The sequence below is a fragment of the Thunnus albacares genome, chromosome 12, assembly GCF_914725855.1.
Source record: "Thunnus albacares chromosome 12, fThuAlb1.1, whole genome shotgun sequence".
Classification (NCBI taxonomy): Eukaryota; Metazoa; Chordata; class Actinopteri; order Scombriformes; family Scombridae; genus Thunnus; species Thunnus albacares.
This window is the reverse complement of record NC_058117.1, coordinates 15,467,268-15,486,914: the sequence shown is the minus strand read 5'-3', so window position 1 is coordinate 15,486,914 and position 19,647 is coordinate 15,467,268. Positions and strand designations below refer to the sequence as shown.

At 38.2% G+C, this 19,647-nt stretch overlaps 3 protein-coding genes across 3 annotated transcripts; 2 read left to right on the top strand and 1 right to left on the bottom strand.

The window, feature by feature from the left end:
• Positions 1–746: 746 nt before the first annotated feature.
• On the bottom strand, positions 747–5,460 carry LOC122993672. Its single transcript, XM_044368033.1, has 6 exons — positions 5,161–5,460; positions 3,878–4,060; positions 3,490–3,747; positions 3,168–3,266; positions 2,885–2,902; positions 747–1,534 (listed from the first exon to the last, which is right to left on the bottom strand). Exons 1-6 carry the CDS (start codon positions 5,225–5,227, stop codon positions 1,449–1,451), a joined length of 711 nt encoding a protein of 236 aa, XP_044223968.1. The 5' UTR covers positions 5,228–5,460; the 3' UTR covers positions 747–1,448.
• A 1,994-nt stretch (positions 5,461–7,454) lies between these two features.
• Positions 7,455–10,699, top strand: LOC122993389 (DNA-3-methyladenine glycosylase-like). The gene is given in 5 exon segments (XM_044367521.1): positions 7,455–7,463; positions 8,347–8,393; positions 8,395–8,549; positions 8,837–9,010; positions 9,013–10,699. Coding segments are annotated over 5 exon segments (465 nt in total). The 3' UTR covers positions 9,093–10,699.
• LOC122993388 lies at positions 10,367–19,206 on the top strand. The gene is made up of 8 exons (XM_044367519.1): positions 10,367–10,543; positions 11,910–11,961; positions 14,028–14,063; positions 16,784–16,966; positions 17,097–17,354; positions 17,755–17,853; positions 18,104–18,121; positions 18,527–19,206. The coding sequence occupies exons 1-8, from the start codon at positions 10,367–10,369 to the stop codon at positions 18,577–18,579; spliced, it is 876 nt and encodes a 291-aa protein (XP_044223454.1). The 3' UTR covers positions 18,580–19,206.
• Positions 19,207–19,647: the final 441 nt, after the last annotated feature.

Here is a 19,647-nt window from a genome sequence, read left to right as displayed (position 1 = left end):
ACCCTGCAGAAAATTGTCATCCTCACACTGTTGAGATTTGATGTTTCGCCATGATAGAGGAAATTGCTATAACTTTATTGTACATGCTCCGGTCACACCAAACTTATCATGTTTGTTAAGTCAGACCTGTCAGCCCAGGTCTGGAGATATCTACATGCCTGTGACAGAAGCCCTTGGACTGCACCGCACCCGACGTGCACAATGGTGCGAAGGCCCGTTCAACGCTGCTTGCAGCTTTAATTAGGGCCTGAGCCCCAAAGGGGTAGTGTATTGTATTTCGTGTGTTTGTTTCTTTTTTCTTCTTCTTCTTCTTCTTTCTTTATTATTACACCACTTCAACCCTTTATCTGACCCCCTAAACATGCTCAAGAACTCACCAAATTTGACACGCACATCAGGTCTGGTGAAAAATTTGATAAAATGTAAAAATTATCCCCCAAAGTGCCAAAATGTGCTCTATAGCGCCATCTATGTATCTAATATGGCTGCAGGTGTGAGCGAGACAGACATGCCTCACCCTGCAGAAAATTCTCATCCTGTCAATCAAACTTTCAAAATAAAAGCACACCACACTTGTAAGAAATATCCCTCATTTTTAAAAAGCAAAATGATCTGATCCTGACGGACCAGAGTGCGAGGTCCCGACCAACGCTGCTTGCAGATTTAATTTGCATTGAGATTTGTGAATGTGTAGACAGATCTGTGAATTCACACTACGTGAAAAATAAAATGACATACAACACAAACAAGCCATATCAGTATCTTTAGTTAAACATTTTTGTACATTTTACATTAACACACAATAGAGAAAAACATAAGACAATCAAAACAATGACTCACAAAGAAATATGTATTCATAAGGAAGGTATTAAAAATCAAACAACAACACATCAGTCACACTCATTTGATAACTGGACAAAATCTAGTGTTTGGCAGACTATCGCTCTGATTGGTCTATCAGTGACAAAACAAAATGCTTGATTTCAGAAGAGCTTTATCTACAGATTGAGACAATTTGTGACATTCTCAGTCTTAACTTGCATTAAATATTGTACTGAGAACAGAATGTTTCCATTGCACATTAACACTATATTGTTTACTTAAATAAATTAAAGAAATTATGAAAACATTGGCCCTCACAATTCTTAATTGTGCAAAAAGAAGCTTGTAAATTACTGCAGGCAGTGAACATGTTTGTGTGTGTGTGAATATTAAACAATAGAAGCACCAGTGTTATGTGCAACACATCCAGGTTAAAGTGCATAAAATAAAGTGGCCTAAAATCTAGACCACACACATTTGGTTCATTACAGTGAGCCATGGTTTGGTTAAGTTCATGGAGTGATAATGTCCATACAGAAGGAAGAGGGTTGACTGAGTGGTCATCCAACATTAGTCATAAATTATAGAGCTGCAATGTGAACCTGTTAATCAGTCATGGTGTTGAATTACAATGCCTGGTACCCACTGCCTTTTTTCTCTGGAGGCACTTCTGCCATGTCTGTAGGGTAATGTATAACTGAGCCGATTACACCTGTAAAGTAATTAAAGGGCACAAATTAGTCTTTAACAACAGCTTAAGATAACTGTCACTGAACTGTGATCAAATGTGTTGTACTTCTAATTAACTTGCTTTGTATTCATCATCTAAAGTGATTTTGGATCTTTGAACTTTCGATGGCTGACCTGGCAACTGCAGTCATAATAAAAAAGTCACAGTATCAGTCAATCAGCTTGACAAAATCACATGACTGGCCCCATACAAGTTACAAGGACATACACATGCTGAGGGTTTATTGTTCAAAGTTCCTTTAATATCTTTTCATTTCTATCAATCTTCTAAGATTGTTAAAGTCTGTGTAAAGCAATAATAAATGTCTTCTGAGTTTTTCATATCACAGAAAAATGTGTTATTCACCAACATGCCAAATTTGTCTGATTAAAAAAAATGCCAAGTGTATAAAATTAGGTTTTAAAATCATGGAAAAAAACAAGCAGTATCCTGAGCTCTGAAACGCTGGGGGTGTGTCCCCCATCTGCCGAACTGCCTTAAAAAAAACAAAACAATTTATAATAGGCGTAGACAAGCAATATGGATGATATTTCAAAAACAAAGTAACGCTAGTAGCCACTGTTTAATTCGACACATATTTTGTAGATAAATGTGGATTCACTTCAGTAATGTAAATGTAACTTAAATGAGTAGTTAACAAGTGATCCACCACCAATCATCGTTATGTTAAATTGTTGTTCTTTTCAATGAAGTTCAGTGTAAACATTACTTGCTTCTTTAAAAAGCGCTGGTGAGGGGCTGGATGTAGCAGCCACAGGAGTACGTCTGTAGTGGGGGGACTGTGCATTTATCTTCACAAAGCTTGGTGCACAGACAATGCTATTATCGAGAGGCACTGCTAACCTAGAATATATCATAGTTAAGTGTTGACCTTTCTACCTGCCCAGAGAGTTTACATCTACTGTTGTGACTGCAGCAAACTTCAGGATGCTAATGCTAGGCTTGCAATGAAAGTATTACATGCTGCCATCAGCAAACAACAGACTACACATCCAGCTGATGCCAAGGCGCTCTAGTTCTTATAAAGTGCTGGGGGGGAGTGGGTCATTCTAGTCACCCATTTACATCATGGTGCAGCTGTTTTAGTCATGCCCAACTAATCCTGAACACAGAAATGGTGAAAAACAGTTTAATGGTGTAACTCCACATTTCAGTACTACATAGTTCACAGTCTTTTCACATGTTTTCAACAATTATTTTCTAACATGTATAATGTGTTTCAAAGGAAATCTCTGATTTTCCTTTACACAGACTTTAACTGAGAAGTGTACGGAGACTAAAGAGAAAACATAGGGAGTGTTGTTTTCTTACCTCCAGGGTGCCGCATACCTAAGCAGAGAGTGAGATAAAGACAAAACACATGACTGTGCTTTATATTTTCCCATGAGTATGAGACTCCATACCAGAATCATGTGACATGACATGTTTTAAAATAAAGCCAAGTATTGCTGTCTTTTATGAGTATGTGGATGATGAGCTAAAGATTAAATCATTCCTACTTTTTACTCACAGTATACAGCACAAGACCATATTCCACTCTGTATGACTTGATTTATTATTATCCAAGTGGAAAGTAAACATCTCATTTACTCACCCTGTTTTTTGTAGAGGAAGAGGCTGATTATGATAAGTCCGATAAAGGCCAGCAGTGCCAAGACTGGGATCAGAAACCGGGGGAAATGAAAACCTGGAACTAGGAAAACATGCCAAAAATTGTAACCTGACCACAGCCACATTCAAGCATTTTTCTTCATTTTCAACCTTATTAATAGTCAAAACTATCAGACAGCTACAGCTACAGATCCTGAATAATATAAATATAATAATAATCAATCAATCAATCAATCAGACTTTATTTGAACAGCACTTTTAATACAAATACACAAACAAACAACCTGTAGAAAGAATAAATATACCTGACTGATCCCCAGAAAGCCTTAATTCTCTCATCAGCTTGATGCATCCCTCCTGAAGGCGGATCCTCTCAGTCCTTGTGCGCTGCTCTTCCTGGTCCCACAGAGCTTTGAAGGCCAGTGCTTGTGTTAAGTGGGCTGTCCAGGTATCATTGTGATCCAGAGTCAGGTAGACCTCTCCATCATAGAGCACACGGTCAGTCCAGAGCAGCTGAGACCCCTCCAGTATGCACTCACGAGACCGAAAGATAGTGTGGTTTCCTAGGGAGTGAGATGAAGGCTATTTTTAAAATATTCAATAAAATATATTGAATAAAACATTTGACTGACCCTGAGATTTGATCAGGTTTGAGTCATGACATTCATTAATAGTACAGGATGATTTTCTTACTCAGTACTGCAATCTGGTTGAGACTTGTGAGTGTTGAAAGGAATGCATCAGGTGATATGGTCTGGATAATGCTGCTGACTTCCTTGCTTGTGCCAATAAAAGGGACTCCATTGAGAAGGACCTGCTCCACGACCTGCTGGTCCCCCACCACTCCCCACTGCTGAACCTGAATTATGACTGTATCTAAGGGGAGAAGATTGTGCTTATGTGGGAATGTTTTCAAGCAATGTAACAGGAGATGAGAAAAAGGTTCAAATGTAACTTGTAAAAAAACTCAAATCCTTGAATAAAAGTAGTAACAGGTCTGCCACAATGTTGAATTAGTCATTTGAGAATAGTCCTTCATTTAAATGTTTCTTTAGCAAACATGCATAAATAATAACTGTGAAATCAAAAGTAAAACCAATCATCCTGCTGAATAGTCCCTTTCAGTGTGATTAATTTTGAAGTTTTTCACATAAAATGGTTTAATGTTGTTTATGTGGCACTAGGTCACAACTACTTAAATGTTTGGTAGCACTGTGCATAGTGTATCTTTCATCTGTAATATAACTAGTCATTGCATTTGTCAAATAAATGCAGTGCAATACAAATTAGCATAATACAAATACACTGTGTTACCAGTTTGACCAGGTAAACTTTTAAAATCTAACGCAATCAAAAACAGTGGACCAACAATACTTGTTTGTCCTGTCACAGTCAGAGAGAAGCTGATTTACTTCTGTGGTGGTGTTGCACTGGTATGTTGGGAGATGTTTCCAATAAAATCCCCTTATGTTTGTAATTGGGGTGGATGATTATAATGCAGTCCAATACAACACCACCATTAAAACTATATGGCCTCATAAATAACCATAACTCGGAAGTAACAACCTGTCTGACACTGTCAACAAAAACTGAACACTGAAGCTAAAAGAAAAACAGGATTTACAACAGGGCTATTTTACTGACATTGTACCGGTGTACACGATACTCTTCTTTATACTAATTCATGTGTAAAATAACCTGTCTTGTGAAAGTAACGTTACAGCAGTAAAAGTATACAGTTATAGTCTTACCGCACCGGACTGAAAGACTGGATATAAAATAAACTGTGAATTATGAACAGCGGTAACCAAGTTAATGTTAGCTGGTTTCTATGGTTACGTCCGTTCAAAGGCTAAATAAAGTCGTCCTGCTGTTGACTTTACAGTCTGTTTTCAGATTTGTGTGTTATTTTTATTATTATTTATAATCTTTAAGCTCCCCCGGTAAGTAATTGCAATGCAAAGAGATAAGCTTACCTACTGGAACCGGGATAGCTCCTGACAAGTGGCACAACATTAACACAAAAATGCCAGTAAGATGCATTCTCTTATTTCCAGCGTTACTTGTTTCCAGCTTCAAAATCCAGCAAGGGTTCAGCCGTCAAGGATAGACAAAAGTCTCCGGACTTATAAATAGTCAGGATTGTTTTAAGCCATTTAAGTGTAACCCGTGCACCAACTAATACATCCCGAACGAGAATCGAAACGGGAATACAACCAGACGAGCAAGAGCAGTGACTTTCCTCCTCTCTCCCTATGTATCTCACTTTGTTTCTCTTTCACTAGTGAAATTTAAATGTCTAACAGACACGCCTCCTCCTGATGCAGGACGGGGAGGTCCTCAGATCCTCAGGGTTAAATATATGGGGGTATTATTGTAGCAGAATTATCTGCAAATATTTTGGAGAGTAGTGTAACTATCTCAATCCATGTGTGTGTAATCAGATTTGTAAATGTGTAAAAGAATCTCCAAATCTCTATTTACTCAATTTGCAGGTGTAGGCTATAGAGATCTGTAAATGTGTACATTGAACTGTAAATGTGTACATCGATCTGTAAATGCTGTAGGGGAATGTGGGTCATATACCCACTACCAATACCCAATACCACACACACACACACACACACACACACACACACACACACACACACACACACACACACACACACACACACTTAATGCAGAGACGCCCATTTACATGTGTTTGTGTGTACCACACGCACACACACACACATAGTGCAGAGACGCCAACTCAAATTTGGGATATGTCCAAAGTTAAATGTCCCATTCTTCGTTTGTTTTGAGGGTGCCAAAGAGTCTGACAAAACAGGATGAGGCTTGTCACGCAACACGAACACATAGCCTGTCTTCAGTATAAAAAGGCATGTCACGTTCTGTAATGTTGGGAGAACAGCACAAACCTTGTGGTTTCTGTGTAATTAAAGATATACTATTATTACATTACTGTATTGTTATTTTTTCATCTTTGGATGACAATACAAGCCTTCCATAGCTGTGCACTTGAGAGAGGTAAGTTCACCCGTTATGAGGTGCTGCAGTGCTGGATCAACATGCCCTCTAGGAGCTAATTTTTAAAAGAGACCCATTTCTCGACTTGTTCTTATTCAAATTAATACAATGAAGTAGAAGACATTTAAATCTCTGGAGTGTGAGTGAAACTTGCCTGCCAAACACACATGCAAAAAACAAAAGATTGTCATAAATGCCATGAGCAAAGGGCAAAAACATTTGTTTTTATTGCATATAGATATGACCTGATTCATACGAGGAAGTTCAATGTTTCCCCTATAATTGTACAGGCGTGGTGGCCAACGAGGAACCCCCACCAGGCCAAAAAAATATTTTTTTCAATGCCAATAATAATAATAACTATTCATTCATTCGGAAATCAATAGCGTTTGGGAGCCTGTAGTGCAGCGCTGTTCCGAAACGTGAGTTAACCTCTGTGTCGTTGCCTAGGAAACTCTTGGTGGCGTAGCCCCTTTTAAGGAATGGGGCAGTGTGTATATTTTGTCCGTGCAGCGTGTGAGAGTTTACGTAAGGACATTTAAATCCCTGGGTGTGGGTGAAACTTGCCTGCCAAACACACACGCATTATCATAACAGTCACGAGCAAAGGGCAAAAAACATCTGATTTTATTGCACACATAGATATGTAGGTCTACTGATCCATACGAGGAAGTTCCGGGAAATTACATGGTAAGTGACGAGAAGTTACACGCCTGCTGTAGCCTATTATAAAGTGTTACCCCAGAAATAAGCAGAGGCATTCCTTTTTATCAGATTTATACAGCCGTGCCAGGTATGGTTCTATTTTACACATCCCAGCCATTGTAAAACTGGACGCACGTGCAGGAGCCTCATTTCCTCTCCCATAATGAGTCATAAATGGATGTTGTTTTCATATCAACATGATAACATGATGCCTGCTCCACCAGTCTGTAGCTACAGCTGTCAATGAAACAAACTGGAAATAAAAAGTGCAGTTTAGGTTCTCAAACAGTGGAACAGCTGTCATTACGCGCGACCATTACGCACGGCTGTGCGGCTCTTTACAGTGTCCATATCGTGAATTCATCACATGGACCTGTAAACCATCGTCAACAGTGGTATCTCAGAAATGTAATCATATTTTGCGGCACTCACGTCTTAAACGACGTAACAAAGTGAGACACAACTATTGATAAAATAAAAAAGAGTATTAACAGCAAAATACATGTCACAAGCATGTGGACGCCTGGTCTGAAGAATGCGTAAGGTGCGCACATTCTGCTTTTATAAATACCAGTTTATGTGCGGGGAATGGCGTATGTATGGTTTTGTGCATATGCGTAATTTATGCATCTGGCTCCAGGCGTCGTTTTCAGCCGATTTAATGAAGGTAAACACGGTGAACGAGCGTGTGTAATGACACTGTGCTCTGTCGCAGTTTCTCAGAGGCTGCACATTTATCAACATAGCTGTCCTGCTGCCTTCAGATGCTGCAGGGATTTAATGAACTGTAGGAGAAGCGTTTCATACAGTATAAAATAGCTGCGGACAGCAGATACTGTAAGAATGCTGTAACACATTCATTTATAGATCAGTACAGATGCTTTAACCACATTAAATGTTATTTTCCGTGCCGATTTCGGTCGGAGAATGTTTAATTGAAATAACTTATTTATATTTGAGGCATTAATCAGTTATTGCAGCACATTTACAGTAATTATTTAGTTTGCTCTTGTTGGTAAAATCACCAAAGTCACTTCGCTAGCGGAGTAACTTTACTCCAGAAACAGACGTGGTTCTGAGACGTCTAATTTTCCACAAAAACACCATCCCAACAACTCGCTTTGCGCTGCCTATTTGCTCGTCTCCCCTCGGCAGTTCACCGTGCATGCAGCGCTGGTACCACAATACCACACAGATTTAATGAACTGTAGGAGAATATTCAGTTTACTATTACAGAGGACTAAGAAAAAAAAGATATTTACAGAGGCTATGAGAAGCTTCAACCAGTGAATGTTTTTGATTGCACAATTATCAAAATTGTTGCCAAACAATTTTATGTTCATCAATTAATTGACTAATCATCTCCATCTACTTAAAATGTGACTGCTGTGTGAAAAGATAATCTGTCTTGTACTTTGCCCCTACAGGTGTTAGTCCACAGGTGTGAGGATGGTACTGAGTTGAGAGGACAAATAGGAGATTGAAGCCAACCTCGGAGAAGAGGACAAAGCTTCACACTCAGCAGGGCGAAAATGCACAGAGAGGAACACGGCTATGTTCATGAAGCCAGGCACAATCTATGTGTATCCAGTCTATGGCATCTACCTCTGTATGAACGTGTCTAGTCAAGGTAAAAGCACCCAGGGTGACGTAAAGTAGAAATACCTGTCCCACGTTGAGATCATTGGGAGTTAGCCATTTTTGCCTACAGATGCTTGCAAGCAGAAAAATATATACAGTATAATGCATTTTTTTGGTTTAATATGACCTCCAGGTGTTGTTAATGTCATTAATATGACATTAAACCTATACAGTGGTTTGTGTTTGTGTTTTCTATTGTCAGTGGGTATTGGGTGAAAGGAAGGAGACAGAGTGGAGCCGTGCTGACTGATGCATATTGTGTGCTGTGTTGCACAGGGGAGGGTGCTGCTGTGCTGTTGTGCTCTCTTGAGCCCCAGCAGGGTCAGTCCATCATGAGGCAGCTGAGAGCAGCCAGACGCAAAGTGGGAGCCTGGCAATTGAAAGACAGAGAACTCTGCAACAGGCCTTCAAAGCTGTGCCAGGCTCTGAATATACTCCGCTGTTTTGACAGTTGGATCTTGCCTCAGACCCAGAGGTGTGGCTGGAGAGGGACCCCAACAGAAATCCAACAGAACCCCAGGATGTAGCATAGTCCCAGGGGGAACAGGTGGGCACCACTGCATTAGTGTGAATAAGGAGGCAGAAAGACTGGGAATAGTCCTGAAACTATTCTGCCATCTGTTTCCTTTGTGGACTTCACCATTTAGGGAGTATAAAAACTTGAGAAGTTTCTATTTCCTTTGCTGGGATGCACTACTTCTTACACAAGTGGGATGAAATAAGTTCATTAATATTTTTAGAATTTTGTAGTTCTCAGAAAGTTAAGATGGCTGAATAACCTCCAAAAATCTAAACTCCAATCCGCAGAAATCATACAAAATATTTCTCATCCATTTTGTAAGTATCAACACATTTTGGCATCATATTTTGATGATACTGATTTGAACTGCAAATTTGAACTGGGAAGTTATGGTTTAGCATTTATTAATAACACACAATTTATCGATGCCTACACTGAAAAAACAAATCTGCTCTGAAATGTACCTTTTCTCATTCAATCTTTTCTCAGTGATTTCACAGATGTCTGGAACGCTCTGCATCCCTCAAAACAAAAACAGCCTGTCTGATGTTTAGAGTCTTCCTTTTCTTGCCCTCTTTCTCTCCCCACCTCCTCTCCTCAGGGATTCCTGAAGAGAGGTAGCTGGAGGTCTAGAATGATCATTACTCATTGTGCCCCTCTGTGGTTCATTAGCGCTACATTATCCAGTACAGCCAACTGGCTTACTTCACATCATGGCCACTCACAGGCAGATGTTGGCATGAGGAGACAGCATGTAGATGTTGTTCTCACACAGTAGGTAGATGATGATCGCTTTGCCCCAATATACCAAACGAGCTGCAATTTGAAAGATCTGAGAAGGAAAATAATGTGCATAATAATATATATGATGTGAAATAATAGAATCTAAACAACAATATGCTTTGCAACTGAAAACCAGCTGTTGAAGGAAAATATAAAAGCTTGTACCATGCATGGGAACTTTCTAAGAAAGCGCTTTGGATGTACATATATATAGTCCACTAGATGGCAGTAAGATACCATAAACACAACAACCTCTCTGCATGCATAATTTTCAGTTTTGTTTTTTTTTACTAGATCTCAGACATAAGAAACTACATTACTCCCATTGTTGTATATTTTTTTCATGCTTTTCCATTTCAGATAGTTTTCTCTTCAGTTACTACATATAAATAAAGGAATCATGATCTTAGATTCTCCCTATATTATACATGCACTGCTCAAATCTATACATGTACTGCATGCATAAATTGATATACATGACCTTTTGAGCATTGTACTTAAATATGACTGCCAAACTCTATAGCTGCCGAGGTTGCCCTTATGAACTGATCTCAGACCAAGGTACAAACTTCATTGGTGGAGAAAGAGAATTGCAGGAGGCTTTCACCCAACTTAGCACAACCCTGCAAGGTCACCTGGCCAAATCTACAGCCCTAAGAGGTGAAACTGTTACAGACAAGGTAGCAAGGACAGTTAAATAAAAGCTAAATGAAAAGCCCCTTGGATATGTGTCCTCTGACATTTCTGATCCTGATCCAGTCATCCCCAATATCGTTCTCATTTTCTTTGTCATACATGATAGTAAACTGATTATCTTTGGTTTTTGGACTGTTGGTTGGACAAAACAAGACATTTGAAGATGTCACTTTTGAATGTTTTAACACTCATTTTCACTGTTTTCTGTCATTTCTTCTCTCATTAATCAAAAGAATAATCTGCTTAGTTGATAATGACAATAATCATTAGTTCCAGCCCTACAATAGTCAAGTGGTTGGTTATAACTGTATAAATTGTTCTTAAGTTAGAAATTTGTCAACACTAACAACATGTTGATGTACACAGGGTTAATTGATTATTTGCTTGAAGGGCATAATCAACATGCAGACCAGCATTTTCACATCACAGTATCACATGTTTGTTTGGATTGGGTTGATGTCCATTTTATGCATTCAGCCCAACTGTGTATTGCATTTTCCTTTTTGTTTACTTTTTTTTCTTTTTCTTCGGCCCAATTCCCATTTCAGAGAACAATCAAAGTCTGTCAATCTATGTCAATCATTCTTCCCTATTTTATGTTCTATATGGATCCTCAATCCTATTCTCAGAAAATCCTTATGAATTATCAGTAATAGATCCAGTGAATCAGTGCTTTGGTAAATTCAGGATTTCAGTGTCATTTTGCTCTGTACTGTTTACCTTGTTCTATTAAATTCCAATATTTCAAAACTGTAATTAAAGTTTTAATTCATATTTAATTTGATTACCTGTAGGCATGTAGGCTCACCATGACAAAGCAAAATGCAAATCAAATGCAAACTACAATAAAGCAACTGCTTCATGTTCTTTTTCAATTGTGACGGTGTGGTAAGTCAATATTGTGTTGCCCTGATTTTTATCCCTTTGATCGCAGCATGAGTAACTTAAGTAAAACCAGCAGAGCTCTTCACATTCTACATTCATACAGAGACTTCACTTTTTCTGCAAGGAAGCATCTAACTAATTTCTCCTCTCCAGTAGCCACACAAGCTTTTTATTGATACTCTGATTGCTGAAATACATTGCAGGCAGCTGCATCTGATTAATGCAACCCCTTTGAGACAGGAATTGAAAAATTTAATCAAGCAAACAACAGTGAATTTACACTTTCTCATTTGTCCCAACTGTTTCTGTGCTGTAACCTCTCTTGCCACTTTTCCTTATTAAGTGTGTTCTTCCATCCTGAAGGTTTTCTGACATCATCCTGGCCACCAAATCTAATGTGTGTGGAAAGAAGTTTGAGTTGAAGATAGACAGTGTTTGATTTTTGGGTCACCCTTCTCTCCTTAGCATCCTCCCATCATTCAGGTAAGGAACAAAACAGGTCCTACTGAAAACCCAGGTAAGTTGTTACCACTGTTAAGAAAATCAGCTTATCATAGTCTCTTCCTCTCCCATTACAGTATGTGGAAGAAAAAAAAAATCATTGTGGATTAAACTAGCTGTGTTCAGTATAGGGGAGCAACAAAATGAGTGTGATATTGTTTGGAGAATCACTATATTTACGAGTTTGAATTAATAAGTAACGTTACATGTGATGTGTCTTTTATTATATACTATATTGGACATCTGTGATTGGTAACAAACAAACCAATCCAAGCCATCTAGGTTTGATTATGCTATAAGACCATTTCTCATTTCACCATTACCATCTCAATTTATGTAAACATATTCTATTATAAGGGGCCCCATTGAAAGTAACAAGAACAACTTACATTATACTGTAATGCATTACTACAGTACTTTTTATGACTTAAAAATTACCATGCACGTCAATCGAAACTTCTCTGACACAGCATCAAAAACTGAACGTTTCGGTTTTTAACAAAGGTTGATTTATTGCAGAGCTATTGTACAGGGTTACATAACATTGTGTGGGTGCAGTTTTATTGTTTTTTTTTTTTTTACTTTTGATGATGGTATTAAGCCAGCTTACTATAGATGGGACATGTAGATTTTATGTCCTGTTCATCTATACTTTGAATGGGAGGGGTGTTTATGAGTAATAATATTCCAGTGTATTCTATCTGTGAGAGAATAGGAAGTCAAGAGGGAGGAAAGACCAATTTATTATACTTTATCATTCTGTCCAATAAGGCCCAGTCCGTTCCTGCCAATGCTGAGTTATCAATGAGATAAATTGCAGCCTTGAAATTACCACAGAGATTAGTTAAAATCAATTTAAACTTCACAGTCATGGGATTTATTGCAGGATTGGATTGGATTGCATTACAAGTGGTAAGTGTACAGGTAAAGCTAATGAACTGTTCACTCTGTCAATAAATGGTAAATGGAAGGCACTTATATAGCCTAGTTTTCCAACCACACAAAGCGCTTTTGCACTACAAGCCACATTCACCCATTCACACGCTGATGGCAGAGGCTGCCATGCAAGGTGCCAACCTGCGCTTCAGTAGTATCTAATCATTCACGCACATGTTCACACCATCCATCCGGGCACACAGCACACAGCCATCCAGGCACACAGCCATTGGGAGTAATTTGGGGTTTAGTATCTTGCCCAAGCACACTTTGATATGTGGACTGGAGGTATCGAACTGCCGATCTTCTGATTAGTGGACGACTCGCTCTCTCTCCCGAGCCACAGCTGCCCCAATAGACATTGGTTAAATATTTGAAAAATGACAAGCATTCTGTATGATGTTGTTACTGATAATGATTGAAACCCCAGCAGAGCATGATCATTTTACTTAATTATTTCATTCATAATATTCTTTCATTATTAAGTGACATGTTTAGATCTTCCCCTCATGTAAAAGTAATTTTAAAGGCCAAAATACGTTTGACAGTTAACAGACTGTTAATGTCTGACACGAATGTGAACTGAACTACAAGTTAAAGGATCTGTGTTTTAACCGCTGTGTAATAATGGTATTCACTGAATTGTAAACATAACTAGCATGTTTCTGTCAATATGACATAACTTTAAAAGAGGCTCCCTCTTATCGTTGGTATGTACAGACTAATGCGGACCCCTCCATCATCAGCTGTATACACAACCTGTCTTGCCACATTGTTATAACCCTGCAGCACGAAGAGCAGGGCTGCCAGTACAAGACCACAGAGGCCAAACTGTTTCTGGCCGTCCAGGATTAGATTACCACCATGATTGAGAGTGACAGTCACACTTATACACCTCAGGATTGACATCAAATTCACTCTGTCAGGGTGTTGAGCGGAGCAGGTGGACCCAAATGCAGGAGACAGCAGTTAGGCAGGATCAGATGCAGAATATTTAATGATAAACACAAATCACTGAGAAACACGAACAGGGAACACTAACAATAACCACAGACGACTCAACAGAAAACTGGACAATAAATACACAGGGTCTGATTGCAAACTGAACACAGGTGAGTGAAACAAGACACAGGTGAAACACATGAGGCAATCAACAAAGGTGGGAAAACACAGGAAGTAAAGGTAACAAAATACATCTCTCAATACATTTCACACTGTGGAAACTGCAAGCTGACAACACTTATCTATTTTCTTGCAGCCTCCCTCTGCATTGTGGGCATCAGTAACTTTCATTTTCAGTCTCACACAGCTGCTTAGAGGAACCTATGTTTGCTGAGTGTTTGCACAAGGTTTGAAGAGTCAGAGTATTTGTAAAGCTTTGAAAACACAGGAAGTAAAGGTAACAAAACACAAGGAGAAAACATTTCAAAATGAAACAGGAACTAAAGTAATCAGACAACAGGTGACACAACACATGGGCAGACTGGGAGCTGATTAACTGGGGAAGACATTATGGGACAGAATCAGACCTGAATGCACTTCCTGCAGGTTTTTTGCAGTCAAATGGGGAATTTGTTTTGCCTTTCTGACCAGCATATGAGCAGTTCTCTCTGAGAGTTTTCTTGACCTCCACAGTTCCCCTAAACTGCCATCTCTTAATACATTTCACACTGTGGAAACTGCAAGCTGACAACACTTATCTATTTTCTTGCAGCCTTCCTCTGCATTGTAGGCATCAGTAACTTTCATTTTCAGTCTCACACAGCTGCTTAGAGGAACCTGTGTTTGCACAAGGTTTGAAGAGTCAGAGTATTTGTAAAGCTTTGAAACTGGCACCAGCTGACATTTCCTGATGACAGTTGCTGCTATGCCTAACGCCTAACGAGCTGATTAAGGTCTGAGACCTTGTAAAAGAATCTGAGACTTAAGAACTCATATGGTGCCCAAACTTGTGCACATGCCACATTGTTTTATATATATATATGTATTTTCAATTTATGTCATAAAAAGTAACTATGCAGTAATGTTTGGTGAAAATATTGTGTGTGCTTTTTTTCTCCATATCTTAGAGGCTGTGTTTACATCTTTACAATTTAAAAAAATCACCAAAATATGTTATTTGTCAAGGGGTGGCCAAACTTTTGCATACAACTGCACATTCAAAACACTTATCAATAAAGATGAGAATGTCCTGTAGAAGGGTGGACATTTGGCCTTTGTCACATGCAAAGAATTTGGTCAAAATCATTAGACCATAAAATCCTGAGCTGGACCAATACATTTTTCTTATAGTTTAACAAGCCCTGCTTCAGATGAAATAATAAAATCGTGGACATTTTTTTTTTTTGATAGAAAGTAAACCAGGTTGAAATGGCACCAAATTGTAGGAATGACCCAACTACACTGTAGAAACAAGCCCAAAAAAACCCCCACTACCAATATTTGTTAGCGACTTTACAGAAAAACAACTCGTTTACGATAAACGGATTGTTTACAGGATCTGAGGGTAAATTCCCAGTCATCGTGCCAGCTGCAGCAGCCAATCAGAGGCGAATCGTTGAACATTTAAAAGAAACTAGTGAAAGCGAAACGAAGTGAGATCCGCAGACATAGTGGAGGAAAGTCACTGCCCTTGTTTGGCTCTGTCTGTCGGGATGTATTAGTTGGTGCACGAGTTACACTTAAATGTCTTAAAACAATCCTGACTATTTATAACTCCGGAGACTTTTGTCTATCCTTGACGGCTGAACGCTTGCTGGATTTTGAAGCTGGGAACAAGTAACGCTTATAATCAAAAATGCATCTTTCTGGCATTTTTGTGTTAATGTTGTGCCACTTGTCAGGAGCTGTCTCGACCCCAGTAGGTAAGAAGCTTGTCTCTTAAAGAAGCTTAAAGACAATAATAATAATAATAATAATAATAATAATAATAATAATAATAGTAACACACAAACCTGAAAATGGACTGTAAAGTCAACGGCAGGACAACTTTATATAGACTGCGAACTGACGTTACCATAGCAACCAGCTAACGTTAGCTTGGTTTCCGCTGTTCATAGTTTACAGTTTATTTTATATCCTGTCTTTCAGTCCGCTGCAGTAAGACTTTATGACTGTATACTTTTACTTCTGTAAGTTACTTTCACAGGACAGGTTATTTACACCTGAAGGGTATCATGTACGCCTGTACAATGTCAGTACAATAGCCCTGCTGTAATTCCTGTTTTTCTTTTAGCCTCAGTGTTCAGTTTTTAGCCATATAGCCTAGTATTGTATTGGACTGCATTATAATCATCCACCCCAATTACAAACATAAGGGGATTTTATTGGAAACATCTCCCAACATACCAGTGCAACACCACCACAGAAGTAAATCAGCTTCTCTCTGACTGTGACAGGACAAACATGTATTGTTGGTCCACTGTTTTTGATTGCGTTAGATTTTAAAAGTTTACCTGGTCAAGCTGGTAACACAGTGTATTTGTATTATGCTAATTTGTATTCCACTGCATTTATTTGACAAATGCAATGACTAGTTATATTACAGATGAAAGATACACTATGCACAGTGCTACCAAACATTTATAGTTGGACCTAGTGCCAAATAAACAACATTAAACCATTTTATATGAAAAACTTCAAAATTAATCACACTGAAAGGGACTATTCAGCAGGATGATTGGTTTTACTTTTGATTTCACAGTTATTATTTATGCATGTTTGCTAAAGAAACATTTAAATGAAGGACTATTTTCAAATGACTAATTCAACATTGTGGCAGACCTGTTACTACTTTTATTTAAGGATTTGAGTTTTTTTACAAGTTACATTTGAACCTTTTTCTCATCTCCTGTTACATTGCTTGAAAACATTCCCACATAAGCACAATCTTCTCCCCTTAGATACAGTCATAATTCAGGTTCAGCAGTGGGGAGTGGTGGGGGACCAGCGGGTCGTGGAGCAGGTCCTTCTCAATGGAGTCCCTTTTATTGGCACAAGCAAGGAAGTCAGCAGCATTATCCAGACCATATCACTTGATGCATTCCTTTCAACACTCACAAGTCTCAACCAGATTGCAGTACTGAGTAAGAAAATCATCCTGTACTATTAATGAATGTCATGACTCAAACCTGATCAAATCTCAGGGTCAGTCAAATGTTTTATTCAATATAATTTATTGAATATTTTAAAAATAGCCTTCATCTCACTCCCTAGGAAACCACACTGTCCTTCGGTCTCATGAGTGCATACTGGAGGGGTCTCAGCTGCTCTGGACTGACCGTGTGCTCTATGATGGAGAGGTCTACCTGACTCTGGATCACAATGATACCTGGACAGCCCACTTAACACAAGCACTGGCCTTCAAAGCTCTGTGGGACCAGGAAGAGCAGCGCACAAGGACTGAGAGGATCCGCCTTCAGGAGGGATGCATCAAGCTGATGAGAGAATTAAGGCTTTCTGGGGATCAGTCAGGTATATTTATTCTTTCTACAGGTTGTTTGTTTGTGTATTTGTATTAAAAGTGCTGTTCAAATAAAGTCTGATTGATTGATTGATTATTATTATTATTATTATTATTATTATTATTACTCTCTTTTAGTGTTTTATTATTTTATTTCATTATTATTCCTTTATCCTACCACTGGTGTTTCCTCATTGCATTGCATTATTGTGTAAAGCACTTTGTGTTACATTGTATTTGTATGAAAAGTGCTGTACAAATAAAGTCTGATTGATTGATTATTATATTTATATTATTCAGGATCTGTAGCTGTAGCTGTCTGATAGTTTTGACTATTAATAAGGTTGAAAATGAAGAAAAATGCTTGAATGTGGCTGTGGTCAGGTTACAATTTTTGGCATGTTTTCCTAGTTCCAGGTTTTCATTTTCCCCGGTTTCTGATCCCAGTCTTGGCACTGCTGGCCTTTATCGGACTTATCATAATCAGCCTCTTCCTCTACAATAGACAGGGTGAGTAAATGAGATGTTTACTTTCCACTTGGATAATAATAAATCAAGTCATACAGAGTGGAATATGGTCTTGTGCTGTATACTGTGAGCAAAAAGTGGGAATTATTTAATCTTTAGGTCATCATCCACATACTCATAAAATGCAGCAATACTTGGCTTTACTTTAAAATGTGTAATGTCATATGATTTTGGTTTGGAGTCTCATACTCATGGGGCCATGTGTTTTGTCTTTATCTCATTCTCTACTTAGGCATGCGGCACCCTGGAGGTAAGAAAACAACACTCTGTGTTTTCTTTTTAGTCTCTGTACACTTCTCAGTTAACAATCTTAGAAGAGGATTGATAGAAATTAAAATATATTAAAGGAACTCTGAACAATAAACACACAGCATGTTTATGTTCTTTTAACTTGTAAGGTACTAGTCATGTAATTTTGTATAACTTGATTGACTCTGATACTGTATGACCTCATTTTTATTAGACTGAATATGACTGCAGTTGCCAGGTCAGCCATTGACACAGGGATGACTGTTAAAATATCCAAAACAGTTCAGTTAATGGATACAAAAACAAGTTAATTAGAAGTGATATCCAACATGCTTGATCCCAAATCAGTGAAAGTTATATTGGCCTGTTGTTAAAGACTAATTTGTGCTCTTTGATTTCTTTGCAGGTGTTATTGGCTCAATTATACATTACCCTGCGAACACGACAGAGCCTCCCTAGACAAAAGGCTGACAAAGCTAGGACTGATTAACAGGTTCACATTGCAGCTCTCTAATTTATGACTACTGTTGGATGACCACTCACTGATTTAACCCTTTTCCTTCTGTATGAACAGTGTCGCTCCATGAATGTAACCAAACCTTTGCTGTGTTACCAGCAGCTCACTGTAATGAACCAAATGTGTGTGGTCTAGATTTTAGCCACATTATTTTAAGCACTTTAACCTGCATGTGTTGCACTTAACACTGGTCTTCTATTGTTTAATATTAATGCATACGCACACATGCAAATATGTTCACTGCTGGCAGTAATTTACAAGCTTCTTTTTGCACAATTAAGAACTGTGAGGGCAGACGTTTGCATTACTTCTGGACTAAGCTATTTTAGTAAACAGTGTGAATGTGCAATGGAAATATTCTGTTTCAAGCAAACTCAGTACAATATTTAATTTAAGACAGAAAATGGATTTTGTCCAGTTATCCAATGAATGTGACTGTGTGTGTTGTTGTTTAATATGTAATACCTTCCTTTTGGATTAATATTTCATTGTGATTGTCTTGTGTTTTTTCTTATTGTGTGTTCATCTAAAATGTACAGAAATATTTAATTAAAAATACTTTAATTACTTTTTGTGTTATATTGTCATTTATTTATCACTTAGTGTAAGGTTACCTTAATCTATTATTAGAGCAGCTGTTCACTTTGTTTCTTTTATTCTGGAAAGTTAAGGGGTGCTTGGGAAGGGCTACCTCTCAAACTGAAAATTAAAAGGAATTTCTTATGTGGTGAGTGAAATGAGGAAAATTTGTCAAAAAGCTTTTAATCTGAATTGGTGGACTTGATACAAACTATTTTTCCTACTATCTACTCATTTTATTTAGTGTATTTGGATATTGCCTCAGAAAGTACTGATAAGACGGCTTAACGTAAAGGAAGATTGCTCCTTATGACAATAGCAGATTTACAAATTCATCAGCCACCTTATCCTCTTGTTTTCCCTGCACATAACTAGACCTTAAAGACACTATTACATGAAGGATCAGATATATGTAATATCTTTTTAATTTA

Coding starts and splice junctions, on each gene's coding strand:
- LOC122993672 (XM_044368033.1), bottom strand. CDS start 5,227: ATGCATCTTACTGGCATTTTTGTGTTAATGTTGTGCCACTTGTCAGGA. Junction 3,748..3,877: donor CAACCAGATTGCAGTACTGA/GTAAGAAAATCA, acceptor CTCACTCCCTAG/GAAACCACACTATCTTTCGG. Junction 3,267..3,489: donor GCTTTCTGGGGATCAGTCAG/GTATATTTATTC, acceptor ATGTTTTCCTAG/TTCCAGGTTTTCATTTCCCC.
- LOC122993388 (XM_044367519.1), top strand. CDS start 10,367: ATGACTGCCAAACTCTATAGCTGCCGAGGTTGCCCTTATGAACTGATC. Junction 10,544..11,909: donor GTGAAACTGTTACAGACAAG/GTAGCAAGGACA, acceptor TTCTCTCCTTAG/CATCCTCCCATCATTCAGGT. Junction 14,064..16,783: donor GGAAAACACAGGAAGTAAAG/GTAACAAAATAC, acceptor TTCTCCCCTTAG/ATACAGTCATAATTCAGGTT.